Below are 17,524 nucleotides of genomic sequence, written 5' to 3' on the forward strand. Positions count from 1 at the left end.
TTATACTTGGAGAGTGATCATTTCAGATATTTAACAGTCGACCATTTTCGTTGCCTAACAAGTATTGGGTAAACTATTGGCACCATATGAACAACATTTTCTTAAAACGTAACATTGCGTGTTTTAAGTAAAACGTTTGCTTAAAAAGTAACTCTATTTTGACAGTGTGTACTTTCCTTCTTTACTTTGTATTTTTTAATCGTTACGTTGTATGTTTTAGAAATTCAGGTGTCGTCCAAAATGTTTTTAGTTTCAGTTTATTATCTAGGCAACAACTGAAAACTTTCTTGGGCTTCCCCCCTTTGGTAGACTGTGTCGTCTTTTGTTTATATTTGCAAGCTTTGAGCGTAGTTTTTTGTTCAACAATCGAATAAAACGTGTATAAAAGAATGGCTGTTGATTTTTACGCTCTCTATGGCTAGTCGTAGGTTGCTTGAAATATTTATGACGAGTAAAATTTTCTATTTTTTTGCTCAACGAAATTTGTTCACTAATTAAATATTGAGAAGGCTGCCCTAGTTAAATGCAATTGAGTATGCGCTGTGTTTGAGATCTCCTGGCGCCAAATGGTCTGAGCTGTTATAGCGTGAGAGTCAACAATAATTTTTCTAATTTGAAGCTATGGATTTTATGTTCTATATTTTACATAATTAGGACATTTGAAAGGACGAGAAGCACGGAACGCATTCAGTTCTTCAAAGAGATCAAACCAAGAGGAGATCACGGGAGAGTGATCGGACTTCAAAGAGAAAAACTTACAGAACAGACGCCATTGTAGTAAGTTATAGTTGTAAGTAGATTACAATATTAAGGGAAAGGGTGAATAAATGTACACAAGTCTGCCGATCCAGTTTTTTTGGCCAAATCCGTATATCCGCCGCTATTTTCGATCAAATCCGAATTCGCATAACTTGAAACCTAAGAAGATTCGTTTTATTGCTTGTTTTTGCAACAATTTCGTCAACATACCGACGAAGCTAAGCATTTAAAGTTGCAAAAGATAGGTGCGACTCTACCTTAAATTTTCAAACACGATCGACGCAAAATTTAAACGATCATGCCTTAAATCGTAAAATTTATTTAAAACCTAGAAATTCGGCCCGAATACGCATGTTTTCGGGTCCAATTATACACGTTGCTTTGTCGTCATTCTATTCGCTACGTGCTTTCTTTTCGCCTATCTGCTATCTGTTTGATGAGGGGGATGAAAAGGCTCGCGGATCGACGTATTTGGCCTAAAAACGCGACCGGATTGCGGATTTTTGCGATACATTGATCGAATTCCCGGACTTCAAAAATACGGGATCGCGGATTAGCTGAGAATTTAAGGGGGCGAATTCCGAACTCTAAGCTCTAGTCGTGGATACTAAAACGAAGTTCAGATCGCTTTGGTCGGTCTCGCTGTTGGTATTTGTTTGTTTTTGTTTTTATAATTTCGTTACAGTCAAAATTAATACACACACTCATTCCATGGTTTTACAGATACTTTTGTAAGGATATTTATCTTAAAACCATGGAATAGGGGAATTTTTATACCACTACAATAATTTTTCCCGTCTACATTATATGGTCAAATGACGTAATAGTGTAATAATAAATATTAATAATATTAATAACATGCTAATTATCCCACAGTCCAGCGAGATATCCATTCAGTACCTCAGACGGAACACATTGATCACCGAGCAACTTCGACTAAAAATGAAGTACCTTCTTGTCCTTTGTGCCTTTTTCTTCTGCTGGACCTTTGTCTCTGGCAATGGTAAGGTCGTAGTTAGTCAATTCTGCCATTTTGTGTGCCTTTTTTTAACTTCGGAGAAAAAGCATAATTTTTTCCAAAGCATGAACGAACCTCATTTAAATAAAAACTTGAAGAAGACCGTAATCTGTGATCAGTGAATCATCATCATCATCATCATCATCATCATCATCATCATCATCATCATCATCATCATCACTTTGTTTACCCTCGAATTTTGCAGAGTAGCTTATACAGCTAGTATCTCCGAGCATTTCACAATACACAACCCAATGGACAAAGACCGAGAACTCTACACCCTACCCGCTTTTGCCCGTTAGTGAATAACTAAACGAAGAGTAAAGTAATTGCTAATGCTCTCACACATGTCCTAGGGGTTCAGGGGACAAGGGAACATAGCCATTAACGGGAACATGGGAAAAAAGCAAACTTAAACTGGGAACACGGGAACAAGAGTACAGTTTAGGCTTAAAAACTGAACATTTCACACTAAACAAGCTAAGTATATATAATATCATTAGCTAAGTACATATAATATCCATGATCGTTTCTAATACATGTACTTGTCAACAACGCTACTTTTTTTCTTTTGTTTAAGTTAGTGGCATCAAGTGTTATGATTGTTTCGGTACTGACTATGAATGCGCAAAGGATAAACTGGTAGCAGACAAAGATAAATACTTGGTGACATGTCCATTATCATTGGATCGCTGCATTACGGTCTGGGCTAAAAAAGATGAAAAAACATCAGTGATGAAGACGTGCTCCACGAAATGGGGGTGTGATGTTCACAAATGGGCCTGTGACATGACAGATGCACCATGTACTGTCAACTGCTGTGATACTGACGAGTGTAACGCGGGCTCACCTGGATTGCCAAGTGAGAGAAAAACTTCTAACTTTCTTTAATTGCATAACGCAGTGACTGACTGTTAGGCAAACTCGCAATGTTATTGGCTACGCATGCGTGTAAATTTTGATAGATTGCCTTGAGAGCGCGCAAAACCACAAACCAAAACTATAAATAATAAAACTATAAATAAAATAAATGAACCCTCTCTTTTTGACATGAGCCTTTCCTCGCACACAACTCCCCACCTAATCTGTAACAGCCTTCAGTTCTTTTTTTTTATTTCCTCCACAGATTCCAAGTAGCAATCAGGCAATGAAGGACTCACCAGTTTGAACCAATTAAAGAAACTTGATAACAGTTAAGGTGGAAACAAGCTAGGACACAAGATTCTAGAAATATGGACGTAAAATAAAACACAAAATACAAAATAAGTTAAAAGTAATAAAGAAAAGAAGCAATAAAACACAAACCGTTTGTTTGATGTAGCGGGAATAGTAAAAACTCCGGTACCTTGAATTCAAAAGGTAGATAGGTAGGTAAAGTCTTCGTCGAGTGACCCATACCGTCGGAGCTTATCCGGTTTCTGTAGCATTAAGCGACTAGGAGAATTTCTACTCCCCCTGGATTGGATGCAGTCCATCGCAGGGTTACCCCCATTATAAGTTCGCCGATACCCATTTATACACCTGGGTGGAGAGAGGCACTATGAGAGTAAAGTTTCCTGCCCAATAACACAAAACAGTAACCTTGGCCAGGGCTCGAACGAAGACCGCTCTATTAGGAGTTGAGCGCGCTAACCATTAGGCCACCGCGCCTTCCACACCGCGATTTCTTAAAAAAGCATTTAAAACATGGCGTCTTTTTGTGCTAAATACTGCACAGTCGACACCACCCCACACTGTTTTTGCGCTATTCCGTTCTCCCTTAAAACGAAAGAAAATACATCATTTCTGAGAACGAGGTTGCTGAAAGTGTTTTGTTGTCGGTTGAGCGAAGCAAAAAACAATACTATGACGTTGATAGGCGTTTATGTTAAGAAATGTTAACAAAACTCCAATATAATGCATATCTGTAAAATTTAAATTATACACTTGCGACGCAAATGATTTCACGTCTTAAGAACAGCGATTTGTTGACCAAAATCCCATCTTTCCGTAAAACAGCTTCATTTTAGTGACGCCAGGAACTCTTATCAATATTGCGTGCACATTCCAAGAAAGCTGAAGTAATACGGAGTTACAAGCAAACAAACCAGATCACGTCTCTTACTCCGACTGACTTAGTAACATTTGCAGTTTCTTTTACAATATATCAGAGTAGAAAATATAACCAATTTTCCTTCGTGTTCTGAGAAGTAGTTATTCTACACAACATTTTTTACTACATAGAAAGTGATCATTTCAGATATTTAACAGTCAACCATTTTCGTTGCCTAACCAGTATTGGGTAAACAAAGGACGCCATATGAGCATCGTTTCATTAAAACATTGCGTGTTTCATGAGGGGACGCAGGCGGTGTCAACTGTAAGTTCTTCAGAGGAATGCTAGGATATTACCCAAGCATTCCTAACATACCTCACACCAGGTTCCTTCGCTTGAGCCGCGAAAGGTGTCATAATCTGTTTCCCTGTCAAAAACATTATTTAATCTAATGAAGACCAGAAAAAGATGATCATAATACCGTCGACTAATAATTTTGTGATGTTGTGATAACAGCGCGCTGTGATTTCGAGTTTTTAAAATGTTGTCGATGTACCTCGGCAAAATCGGAGAAACAAGGAACCAGTTTTAAAGATGATTATTGAAGAAAGCGTGAAAATAAACAAATTTTTAAACTGACACGAAAATGCACAGCACATTTTATAATACCGGGGAGGCTGTTAATAAAATACAGCCGGACTGCTGTATCGGTACACCTTGTTCGATTTTCCTGATCGAGCCTATCAAAAAACTATAGAATTTTCGAACTGGCGAGCGCATGTTATAGCCGCAAGTAACTTACCAAACTGAATTAGCTGCATAATGAGCGGCCGACAATAATAGAAAGAAATTTTCCTATGATTTTTTTTTAAAGGCCAAAGCAGTTTAATTCTTGAACTGCGAGAGTAGCGGCCTTTTGCGTACTAGACTCGTACTGGTAACAGGCCCGTAAAATCACGAAACTGAATCTTAAAGCTGTATCAAAGCAAAGCCCTCAGAAGAAAAACGCATCCGATGGAAAACAATGCTAAATAACGCCGCACTGTTTCCATTTTCAGCATTTTGTACAATGTACAAATGTTGTGGCAAGCATATGTGTGCAGCCGTCTTCAATAGAAACATGCACATAAAATTATTTTTTGCAGTTGTTCCATGACGCTGCACCACCTAACAGACAAAAAAAAACATTGCCAGCTAATGATTAGTTACTCTTGATTATGTATTCCATTGGGAGAACAGACTTAAAAGTATGTATTGTGGCTCGATGATAAGTATCTCCGTGTTGCGGTCTAAACTATATGACCCACCAGTTGAAGGAAAGAACATTGACACAATTTTAAAGCGGAGAAGTATTAGAATTGCAGGTTACATCGGACTGTATGAGGCGCGCCGCCCGCCAGCTCCGATGGAGAAAATATTTTAAAGCGGTGCAGTATTAGAATTGCAGGTTACATCGGACTGTATGAGGCGCGCAGCCCACCAGCTCCGATGGAGAAAATATTTTAAAGCGGTGCAGTATTAGAATTGCAGGTTACATCGGACTGTATGAGGCGCGCCGCCTGCCAGCTCCGATGGAGAAAATATTTAAAAGCGGTGCAATATTAGAATTGCAGGTTTCATCGGACTGTATAAGGCGCGCCGCCCGCCAGCTCCGATGGAGAAACTATTTTAAAGCGATGCAGGATTAGAATTGCAGGTTACATCGGACTGTATGAGGCGCGCCACCCGCCAGCTCTGATGGAGAATCTATTTTAAAGCGGTGCAGTATTAGAATTGCAGGTTACATCGGACTGTATGAGGCGCGCCGCCCACCAGCTCCGATGGAGAAACTATTTTAAAGCGATGCAGGATTAGAATTGCAGGTTACATCGGACTGTATGAGGCGCGCCACCCGCCAGCTCCGATGGAGAAAATAGAATTGAGCAGAATTAGAATTGCAGGTTACATTGCTAATACTCTTGTACTGGTCAGTTTTAAAATTAATCTTTACTTCGACGATACGGCTGTATATTTTAGAGAACGAATAGAAACTGAATGTAGCGAAACATAATGTATCGCAAATAAAATGAGCCCGCTCATATCTGTATTTTTGTGACAAGAGTCTTACCAAATGTTACAACAAGATGGAATCCTCAATTTACTGACCATGACCTAAAAATAGTAATGTTTAATGGATTGACTTACCTGGCGACCTCCTTATTAATGATCCATGACGTGATAGCCCGGGCCATGATTATATTTAAAGCGTTGCTTGTTTATGACTGAAAAACTTAACTGAGCGCTTGCCTTAGTGCTGCAGAACGAGTGTCCGTGCAACCGACAATTAATTTTCACGACACAACTGAAAGGTACGAACCATTTGCAATATGTCGTAACATATTTAGGATTTTGAACGACTTTCTGCGTGGAAGGCGCCAGCGTCACCACAACTCGCGGCTGCAAACTCACCGTAATTTTCACTTTGTAAATCCACATGAATGATCGATCGATAGAACATAGAATAGAAATGATCATCTTGCATAAGGCGAAAACAACTTAAATCTTAAAAGGTCGAAACGTTTACGCGACATCAAAGTATCTAGAAATCATTCCTTGCTAGATGAGCTTCTTCTGTCTTTCCCTAATTGCCGCCAAAGCGAGAATTCGCCGCGAACATTATAATTTATTCTGCCGCCAGAATGGAAATTGATCCACGTAATTTAACACAACTGATGAGAAGATAACTCAAATGCTGCTGACAGATTATAACACTTTCGGTAACCGCAAACTAATCCTCTTAAGAAATCAGGAACTTACAGTTGACGCCGCTTGCGTCCCTCATGATGGAAAACGTTTACTTAAAACGTCACTCGTATTTGACATTGAGTACTTTCCTTCTTTACTGTGTATTTTTTAATGGTGACGTTGTATGTTTTAGAAATTCAGGTGTCGTCCAAAATGTTTTTAGTTGCAGTTTATTATCTAGGCAACAACTGAAAATTTTCTTGGGCTTCCCCCTTTGGTAGACTGTGTCGTCTTTTGTTTATATTTGCAAGCTTTGAGCGTAGTTTTTTGTTCAACAATTGAATTAAACATGTATAAAAGAATGGCTGTTGATTTTCACGCTCTCTATGGCTAGTCGTAGGTTGCTTGAAATTTTTATGCGAGTAAAATTTTCTATTTTTTTTTCTCAACGAAATTTGTTCACTAATTAAATATTAAGAACGCCACCCTAGTTAAATGCAACTGAGCATGCGCTGTTTTTGAGATCTTCTGGCGCCAAATGGTCTGCGCTGTTATAGCGTGAGCGTCAACAATACTTTTCCTAATTTCAAGTTATGGATTTCGTGTGATATATTTTACATAATTAGGACATTTGAAAGGACGAGAAGCACGGAACGCATTCAGTTCTTCAAAGAGACCAAACCAAGCGGAGATCACGGGAGAGTGATCGGACTTCAAAGAGAAAAACTTACAGAAGAGACGCCATTGTAGTAAGTTATAGTTGTAACTAGATTACAATATTAAGGGAAAGGGTGAATAGATGTACACAAATCCGCCGATCCGGATTTTTTTTGGCCAAATCCGTAAATCCGCCACTATTTACGTTCAAATCCCAATCCGCAAAACTTGAAAACTTTGTGTGGTGTAGTTCCACTCTTTTAAGAAGATTCGATTTAATGCTTGTTTTGCGACAATTTCGTCAACATACGGACGAAGCTAGACCGACCGAAGCGATCTGAGCTTCGTTTTAGTATCCACGTAATTAGATCTTCCTGACATGAAGAGTCTGGAATCCTCCCTAAAATTCTCAATTAATCCGCGATCCCGTATTTTTGAGGTCCAGGAATTTGCTCGATATGCGATGTATCGCAAAAATCCGCAATCCGGGCGCGTTTTTAGGCCCAATACGTTGATCCGCGAGCCCATTTATCGCCCTCATCAAACAGATAGCGGATAGGCGAAAAAGAGCAAGTAGCGAATAGAATGACGACAAAGCAACGTGTATAATTGCACTTGAAAACATCCGTATAAAAACCGAATTTCTAAGTGTTATATAATTTTATGATTTTCAGGCGTTATCGTTTAAATTTTGCTGCGATCGTGTTTGAGGTAGAACCGCACCTATCTTTTGTTGGTATTTGCTTGTTTTTGTTTTTATAATTTCGTTACTCATTCCATGGTTTTACAGATACTTTTGTAAGGATACAGTCGAAGCTCTCGTAAGCGGACACCCTCGGGACGCGAAAAAAGTGTCCGTAACTGGAGCTGGCCGCTTACGAGAATGGTTCTCGTAAGCGGCCACTAGAGGTGTAGGGGAAAGATGGCCGCTTACGGGAGCTTGCCCAGCTAACAATAACCGGACGAACGTGGATGACGACAAAACAAGCACTAAAATGTGGTCCTGTAATTACTGTAAAATCATTGTCACAAACGGCGACGTGAATTTGATTGATAATAACAGGATACAGAGGTTGTAAGTAGGATTTTCTTTGGGGTGTCCGCTTACGGGAGCTTAAAAACAAAGAAAAAGTCTAAGTCGTAATCTCTGAAAATGTCCGCGGCCGGTTACGGGAATGTCCGCTTACGAGAATGTAAAAATACAGAGTTTGTATGGGAGTTAAAACGGGGTTTCAAACAAGGTGGCCGTCGGTAGAGCTGTCCGCTTACGAGAGTGTCCGTTAAGAGAGCTTCGACTGTATTTATCTTTAAATAAAACCATGGAATAGGGGAATCTTTATACCACTACAATCTATAATCAGATATAATCTTGTTGCAAAATAGGGCCCTACAGTGTAATACGAAATAGTACAGTGTAATGACATGACGAGCTTCTTGCGACTTTGAAATTCGCAGCAGGGTATGAGTTTAATTTCCGGTCAGTGGTGTTAGGTGGTAAGCGATCTGTCGTGACCGTGTACTTTGCGGTAATTGTGGTGTTGCAAATGTCACGGCGTGAGTAAATGAAGAAGACCAGATAATCTGGACATTTATGGAAGATGATCATGCGGTGCGAATATCTAATACGTAACTAATAATAGGGAAAACAAGGGTGAGAAAGAATGGCGGCATGTGCGTGAGTCATCTCGTTACAAATTGTTTGAATCTTCGCTTTCTAAGACTACAAATCGGTGTGGTGTTTCGAATAAGTTGTCTTGCAGACTAATTTAAATATCGTAGCCAGCACAGAGCCCGGTATTAGGTGTAATCGTGGAGCTCGAGGTAGCAATCTACGATCTAGCCGATTGTAAATATGGCGCGAAAGTCGATCGGCGAGAGACATCGTTTTCGCTCTTTTTGTATTCTGACCAAAGCTCCGGCGAGAGAAAATACGAAAGGCGATAAATAAAGCGGTTTAGTGGAGTTCCATGCGGTCCGAGACTTACAAATTCACATCCTTCGATGAAATGGTGGGAAGAAGTGAGTTTCCCGCCATCTTGTTCGAAACGCCGCTGCACTTTCTAAGTCGCGCTGCAAATCAAAAAGTTCACACGACTGCATGAGGATATCGACTGTGTGGTAACCGGCGACATAGGAAATGTAAGTCCTCGTGATTGCTTTTAAATGCTTCAGTTCTTAACATTTATTAGTACATTGTGCATGTATCAACTTGCGAAACTGTCTATTCCAAGGTTTCGCATTTATTGATATATTTTTTGTCCATTTAATACACTGCAAAATTTAAAACTTTATAAACAGAAGCTAAATTAAAAAAATTAAATCTTAGAGACCAAATATCGTTTGCTCAGCTTAGCCTCCTCAGGCTGTGGCTCTGTGAGAATTCTTTCTCCAGGTGTTTCATTGAACATTTGTTTCATTGGGAACTTAAATTCAGGCTTAAAACATTAAAATAATAATTTAAATATTTTGAACCAAGTATCGTTTGGCTTTATCCCTGAACATTAATTTTAATCTTGGACAGCATTTATTGTTTGGCTTTATCCGTGAAGCAGCAGAGCAGCTTAGTCTTTTTAGGCTGTTTCTCTGTGAGAATTCTTCCTCCAGGTGTTTCATTGGGAACTAAAATTAAAAATTTAGGCTTAAATGCATTGAACATTAATTTTAATCTTTGACAGCAGATATTGCTTGGCTTTATCCCTGAAGCAGCAGAGCAGCTTAGCCTTTTTAGGCTGTTTCTCTGTGAGAATTCTTCCTCCAGGTGTTTCATTGGGAACTAAAATTAAAAATTTAGGCTTAAACACATTGAACATTAATTTAAATCTTTGACAGCAAATATTGTTTGGCTTTTAATATCCCTGAAGCAGCAGAGCAGCTTAGCCTTTTTAGGCTGTGACTCTGTGAGAATTCTTTTTTCAGGTGTTTCATTGGGAACTTCAATTGACAGGCTTAAAAAAAATTAAAAACATTTATTTAAATATTTAAATATTTAAATCTTTTAAACCAAATATTGTTTGGCTTTATCCGTGAAGCAGCAGAGCAGCTTAGCCTTTTAGGCTGTGGCTCTGTGGGAATTCTTTCTCCGGGTGTTTCATTGGGAACTTAGGCTTAAAAAATAGACATTTAGAATTAAAATCTTTCATCTATCTCAAGTTGATTATCTCAATCATCAAGTTGAGTATTTAAACATGTTACATTTCAGTGTTTTGTTCCGGTTCTCTCGAGCTTCATCGTGTTTAGCCAAAAAGAAACGTTTTGCGAGTGAAAAGCCGTCATGCTTCCGGTATCTACAGTGGTATACTAGTGTGTTGTTTTGAGTCTTTTGTTTACATGGGTAATTTCGTATCAAGAAATGGGTCGAAAATTCGAAAACAATAGGTATTGTTAAGGTGTTTTGAGATGGCCATATTAGGTAGTCCCATGGTCGGCGTAAACAACAACCTGCTAATGCACGAGGGAGATTCAAAATTTCCGATTACTACACTCGCGGCAAATTCAAATCTTCGGCGAAAGCCGAGTTATGACTAATTTTCCCGGCGGAGAGGGCAAGAGTTAAATTTGACATGACGCAAACAGTGCCGCTGGGCTAGGCGGTCTGGGCCTTGACTCGGATGACGCAGCGAACGTACCTGTGGTCGAGAAAGCAGCTTTTTTCGCCCGAAAACACGGGTAAACGCATAACAAATAAAATAATAATAATAAAATAAATAAATGGGAATTTACAGTGGGATCTTCCACAAGGTGGCTCTTCTTGATCCCACTAATTCCAGATCGAATTGGAATTTGGAAATGTTGGTTTTTGTGGAGGGAGGAAAACCGGAGAACCTGGAGAAAAACCCTCGGAGCAAGGACGAGAACCAACAACAAACTCAACCCACATATGGCGCCGGGCCGGAATCGAACCCGAGCCACATTGGTGGGAGGTGAGCGCTTTTACCACTGCGCCATCCCTGCTCCCCATGCATTTAAATCTCGCGCTGCATAAATAGCTTTCTAAAAAGATACTGCGTGCTTGCAAGTGCTTTTTGCAAGCCCGACTGTAAGTCTAAAGCCGTCAAATCACGCACCGCATATATTCGATTCCTTAATTACATGTACAGTACTTAGAATTTCATCATTATAATAACACGTAAAAACCATTCAAGTTGCACAATTAGAATATAATCAAGATTATACTGTTTTTGAAGTGACGTAAATTTTAAACGAGTGTTTTGACGACAATAGAGCTTCATGCATAATAATAATAATATCAAAGTTTGCAAACCGCTGTAATTTGAATCTTTTGGTTTTTCTTTTTTCGAATTATATCAAATTTGAGGGTGCTTTACGATTGTAAGCAAGAATGTTTTACAAAATGATAAAAAGCTAACGATGTAATCAATGTTATTTCTCTGGCAGTGCCTTTTCGATGGCAGATTTTAGTACCAAAACTATACAGTGTGCCTCGGGCAAATTACACCAAAATAGTGACCAACTAATTACAGCCGGTTCAGTTGTTGTTCAGGCAGAGTTTAGTCTTCTAAGGATAGAAGATATTTGAATCTAGAAAGAGCTATGAATATAGAAATTTGACTTGATGGATGTGCTTAAAGCTGAGTCTGAGTTTGATTGCATTCGCGAGGTTTAAATCGTTATAGAATATTCTCGTGGATAGCTTTTTCATACAAAGAGCTATTCTTCATCGGAGTACAAAGAATATATATGACGGCGGTACGTCTGAATTAACCTCGCTGCTTTGCATCGAGTGTAGTAATTTCATAAAATGAATGAAATCTTCTTTTAATTTATGTGTCTTTATAATCTGATAAAAGAAAATGGCCGCATTTTATTTCACTACCTCGAATGGTTGATAGAGCCCTCGCCTGAGGCTTGGGTTCTAACTACGCCCTACTGGATGTGGGGACTTGGCTATTATCTTTACTAGAGGATTAAGACATAGAAACAGAGTATAATCAGTCTACAAAAATGAATGACCAGCGTGATATACGTTGACTAAAACTTCTGGTCTTTCCTAGAATCCATGGATGAAATCATCTACACAATAGTCTGTTCGTCGTTACGCTCAATTGCTAAGTGACACACACATATGATAGGAGTTTTAGCACAAATCGCGACAACTCGCTCGGCTCGCCCGGGCTCGCCTCGCTCATTGTCGCGATTAGTGACCAAAACTCCTATCATATATGTGTGTGCAAAAATCGCGAGCGGAACCCAAAATCTCTGCGGCTTGAGCGCTCAAAAATATCAAGCTTAATTGCTGTGCCAGAAACAATTCCTATTGAACAAATGCTCTTATTGAGTAAACGAAGATGGGAAGAGGTAGAAGTGGAGAAATTAACTTGAATGTAAAGAAAAACTTGAAAAGATCTCGTGGAAAAGCGTTTACAACCTACAAAAAAACTAAAGAAAATGAAAAACAAATAACAATCTTTTTAACAGACGAGCTGATTGAAAAATTAAAAAAATTAGACAGCAGTGTTGTCGCAAACGTTTTAACAAGCTAAACAATACTTGCACGCTCCGGTGAGTGCATAAATTATTGCAGTAACACAGAAAGTCATTGTTGTGACTTTGATTGCGTGGGTGTATTGCTGTCAAGAAACGGGAAACCCCCTTGACGTAATCTAATGGTTTTTTTTTTTTCATCTTGAATATTTTTAGCCGGAAACAACTTAATCGGTGGGTTATTTATTCTGTTTTGCTTTTTCTATCGCCTCAACGACTTGATATGTTATTCTTCTGACCTTCTTCTGCCAAGCAGGCTCAAAAAGTTCGGTGAAAATAAAGAAAATTGCATGGAACAAAACGATCATTTTGAAACTCTTTGTATGTGTGTTTTGCGAGCTATGATTTATTCAACAACAATATTTAATTTGACTAACATGTAAATATACCGTGAAATATTGAACTAAGAACTTTCTAGTACATAAAAGAACAATATAAGATCACGGTAAGTTTATTCACCAAGCGTCATTACTATTTTTAGTTAATAGGTTATTTCCCGATGTAATGACGTCTTTTGTGACCAATCACAGTTAAAATTATAACTTTATATTATTCACATAAGCTTTTTTGTATTACACAAACAAGTATGGCCAATGTATAAAGACGTTTATCAAACCTTTTTAATCGAAAAAAGAAGCAAATACGCAGCTTACGGACATGAATCATTAGGAAACGACAAACGAGGATCCGATTTTAATATTTCATATCAGCTATTCGTGCCGAAGCAATTACTGACAACAATCAGATGCTTGGTCGTGAAGTTTGATCGCAAGGTTAAGTATATCGGATGGCTTACGCCGTAACCTGAATTGACAAAATCATTTTAGTCACAGGCCTCAAAACGTCATCACTTTGAAATTTCAAATGGGTTACGCTGTAACCCGAATTGACAAAATCAGCCAAGTTCTCAACCTTAAATATTCCGCCGTTGTCAAGGAACAATTTACCTTAGATACCGTGGCCATGAAATGTCCGCCGTTGTCAAGGAACAATTTACCTTAGATACCGTGGCCATGAAATGTCCGCCGTTGTCAAGGAACTGTTTACCTTAGATACCGTGGCCATGAAATGTCCGCCGTTGTCAAGGAACTGTTTACCTTGGATACCGCGGCCATGAAATGTCCGCCGTTGTCAAGAAACATCTAACTTAGCAACTGAATAAAATTATTTTACTTAACACACTTGTAATGTTTATTGATTGCTTCAGAGTAAAAAAAAATGACATCATTAAGCTATTTTTATCGGCAATGTGTTATAACTGATATCACGTGCATTAAATCAAAAGAACAATGGTTTTGCACGTGTAAAGCACTTGACTGTGGGAGTCACGTCACGCAATTTCACGCTTTCTGCTACAACTTTATTTTATTTTTTTGCACACTCAGATGAAATCCAGTGTTTATTTTCTCAAATCTGATTTCGACTCGGATGAAATGCGTTTTTTTAATTTCTCCAGTTCTTCCATTTTTATCTGTTTTCTCCGCCGTTCAATGTCAGGACTTCTTTGCTTTTTACTTTCTTTTGGAAGTGTGCCTTTTCGAAAGATTTCTTTTTGAAATCTATAACTCTCTTTCTCATTAAGAACGCTCTGAAACTCAGCATCTGTTATTTTGCCGTCAACAAGAGATTTGGAAAGAATTCGGTTGACAGTATCAAACTTTGACATGGCAAGGGCCATGATTTTGCAGTGCTTAATAAGTTTGGGTTCGAGTTTTTTTGTAAAAACCGGTTAACACTGCAGCGCTGGCACCGAACGTAGCAGCGACGATGCCAATCGGAAGAGCCGCAGGTATGCCAATCCCTGTCATTGCAGCACCCACCCCCCCTGCTGAAAGGGCACCAGAAACGCCACCAGCAATGAAGCAAGCGTAGTTGATAATTGTCTTGGTTCGCTTGTATTTTTTTTGCAACCAGTCGATAGTGGTCAACTTCTTCGCTTAAGTATTTCAAAACTTCATTTGCTTTTTGCAAACGGAAGTCATTCGGTTGCGGCAGAGCGGGATATAAAGTTTGTGTTTCATCGTGCTCATTCAGAGCCTCTGCACGAACACCGTAGGCCGGGGCACTCGGGAGCACATTAGCAGATGACATGGTCGTATACATAAAAGTTATTTTTGTATTTAATTTAATTCAATTCCAGCTCATATGTAAGATTTGAGCCGTTAAAATCGAATGGATTTCCATTCTCATCTCTAATCGAAAGAGTCAGATATGTCACTTGTGCATCAGCCATAACGTCACGCAAGACATTGGGCTGTTCACTTTTGTAATTTATGTTTTCGTAAGCCTTTCCTCGGATGTCAAAACAAGCTAAAACAGAAGATGGTTTACCATTAAAGAGATTCTGTTCTCTGTCAACTAAATCGCAATGAATGAAATAAGTTGTGGGAGAATTTAATCTTCTTATATAAGTTATAGTGCCCAAATGCGAAGTGTAATTGTTTTGTAGTAGTAAATTAGACATATTTGGATCAACAACTAATTTTTTAAACTGGGCATTTGTGATTACAAGCTGGCCAAGTGGAGTATTAATATCTGTGGGCAATTCAATACGATGTTTGGAAAAATTATTTTTCAATTCACTCGCCAACCTTTTGAGAGTGTAATGACCAGCCGGAAAGGGCACATCAACAGGCTTTTCATGATCGTCCAAAAACCTGATAAATCCATTTTCTTTAAGATTAAACCAAGAGTTAGGGATATGAGATGACAGGAGCCGGATGTGGCTCGGTTTTGGAATAGGATAATCGAAATTCACAGTGTGAGGATTTTCTGTTGTGGTGACAGTGAGCACAACCATCTTTATAATTATCTTTTGAAAAATAAATCTTTAATATAAAATGGCTCCGCCTATTCCGAGAGCTGATGACATTTCTCAATCAATTTTTCTTGATTCCAAAGAAAGAGATTTTATGAAGTGGATGAAAACTCCAGAAGCAACTAAAATTTCTCAAGCGGCAAAAGACAAGGCGTGGAAACCTTTTCTTGCAAAATATCCAAACGCTGACCGAACAAAATTTGTTGCACAGGTTGGTGCAACAACAGGTTGGTGGTGGTTGGTGTGGTGGTCGCGTACAACCACACAGCAACGGCAGACATTTATTACAAGGCAGAGAAAGGCCATTTGATAAATGTTTTTGGCTCTGACAGCAAATATTGGAGCCCAGAGATGAAAAAAGCACTGGGGGTGAATCAAATTTCAGGCGGTTTTCCACAACAGCTGTCACCAAGCGGCGCAAAAGGCTCATCTTTGCCAATTCCCGCGGTTGGATTTCACGAAGCCGCACCGAGTTTGAAAAAAATATTTAACAGCAAAATAAACATCTACGTCACACCAGATCAATATTTCACAACGAAATTAAGAGAGATTTTTCAAAAAACAAAACTGAAGCATACATCAGGAAAAGAGTCAAAAAGGTGGCTTGCTGGCCCTAATATTAGCTACTGGCCTCAGCAACTTAACTTTGCTGTCTGGTGCGCGACAACAGGCAGTGGGATAAGTCGAGAGATTTTCGATGAAGGTCACTCAGCTCTCAGCTTGCCACCGGTTGTGCGTAATTTTTACCTTTTTCACGTTTATTTTACAATAAGGCGAATATTGTTTCAGATGGGAGGAATTCAGAGCGTAAGCGCCTTGCCTGGCGACCCAACTTTTAGCGAGTTTGACAACAAGTACGACGTGGCTTCGTACAAAAGAATATGCGCTGAGTTCGGTGTCGATCCGTCAAGCGATTTTCGTTTCACAAGAGGCGCGACCACGGACTGGGTGACGTTTATATCTGGTTTACTAACATTGGACCAAACAAAACTGGAGCAAAATACCCCGATTACGATAAATTTTCGGACAAAGGGGGAGCTGCAAGCAAGGGCAACTTAATTCAATACATAGAGCCAGATGATTCCGCAAATGCACAGGCAGACTGGTTTTGTCCTAACGCCGTGGGAGGGTTGACCCAAGCAGGTTTGTCGAGAGTAAACCAGTCGATAGAGGCTTTTGTCTACTGTATTTTGGGTTCGCAGGTCAATATTCGAAGTAGCATACTTGGCACAGGCGGCCGTGCAAAGGAAGCACAAAGTGAGTTCCTCGTGTTGGTTGAAGACGCTATAAGGCAACCTGATCTGGCAAAGTCGGTCCAAAGGTACCAACTTGCTATCGATCAGGCCAAGGTTCGGCTTAACCTCGCCGTCTGTCCAGGTGCCTGGCTTATGCCCGAATACAGAAAGCGTTGTTGGTTACAACAACCAGCTTAAGCAGGCTGTAGGAGGAATGAAAGTTGGAGTAAATAATGATGTTAATACCTCAACAAAAAAAGCAGCTCTTAAACTGATGGCCGGAGGACCATCAAAAATCAACCCACCAAACAGCCACCCTTCAAATCCTATACACAAGGAGTCCCAAAGGGGCACAAAAAAAACTCCGGCACCAGTAAGCACAGAAGGTGCTAAAGCTGAAAGCGCGCAAAGCGCTAAAGCGACAAATGTCTCAGGCAATGATGCACACGAAATAAACAAAGCAACTTTCGCTGTTGGTGCGGTTGGAGCTGCAGCTTTGCTCTACGCCCTTATGCGTTAACGTCTCTTTTTGATGTATTTTTCAACAAGAAAAGCAACCGCAGCAAGGATAAGCAGCCAGGTGTGTTCAGCAAGAAAACCGATGGCTTGACCAGCGGTTTTAAAAAGAAAGCTCACAATCGAGCCACTAAGACCGGGCAGAGCTGATGCTACCTTTGAGCCAACATCACTTAGGCATTTTCCCAACGCTTTTCCGGTGGTCTTCAAAGAGTTTGTAATGGCACCAATTACAGCACCAATCGTGACACATGCAGCAA

The 17,524-nt window shown here is 39.6% G+C and overlaps 1 protein-coding gene and 1 long non-coding RNA gene across 2 annotated transcripts in view; one reads left to right on the top strand and one right to left on the bottom strand.

Moving 5' to 3' along the window:
* Positions 1 to 17,524, bottom strand: part of LOC144639290 (uncharacterized) — a 128,262-nt gene that overhangs the window by 41,208 nt on the left and 69,530 nt on the right. The gene's annotated exons all lie outside the window — the stretch shown is intronic.
* On the top strand, positions 680 to 3,093 carry LOC144637640 (uncharacterized). The gene is made up of 4 exons (XM_078496699.1): positions 680 to 777; positions 1,636 to 1,762; positions 2,358 to 2,639; positions 2,904 to 3,093. Exons 2-4 carry the CDS (start codon positions 1,702 to 1,704, stop codon positions 2,912 to 2,914), a joined length of 354 nt encoding a protein of 117 aa, XP_078352825.1. The 5' UTR covers positions 680 to 777; positions 1,636 to 1,701; the 3' UTR covers positions 2,915 to 3,093.

The sequence above is a fragment of the Oculina patagonica genome, chromosome 14, assembly GCF_052425735.1.
Source record: "Oculina patagonica isolate OP01 chromosome 14, crgOcupat, whole genome shotgun sequence".
NCBI classification, from domain to species: domain Eukaryota; kingdom Metazoa; phylum Cnidaria; class Anthozoa; order Scleractinia; family Oculinidae; genus Oculina; species Oculina patagonica.

Coding starts and splice junctions, on each gene's coding strand:
- LOC144637640 (XM_078496699.1), top strand. CDS start 1,702: ATGAAGTACCTTCTTGTCCTTTGTGCCTTTTTCTTCTGCTGGACCTTT. Junction 1,763..2,357: donor GACCTTTGTCTCTGGCAATG/GTAAGGTCGTAG, acceptor CTTTTGTTTAAG/TTAGTGGCATCAAGTGTTAT.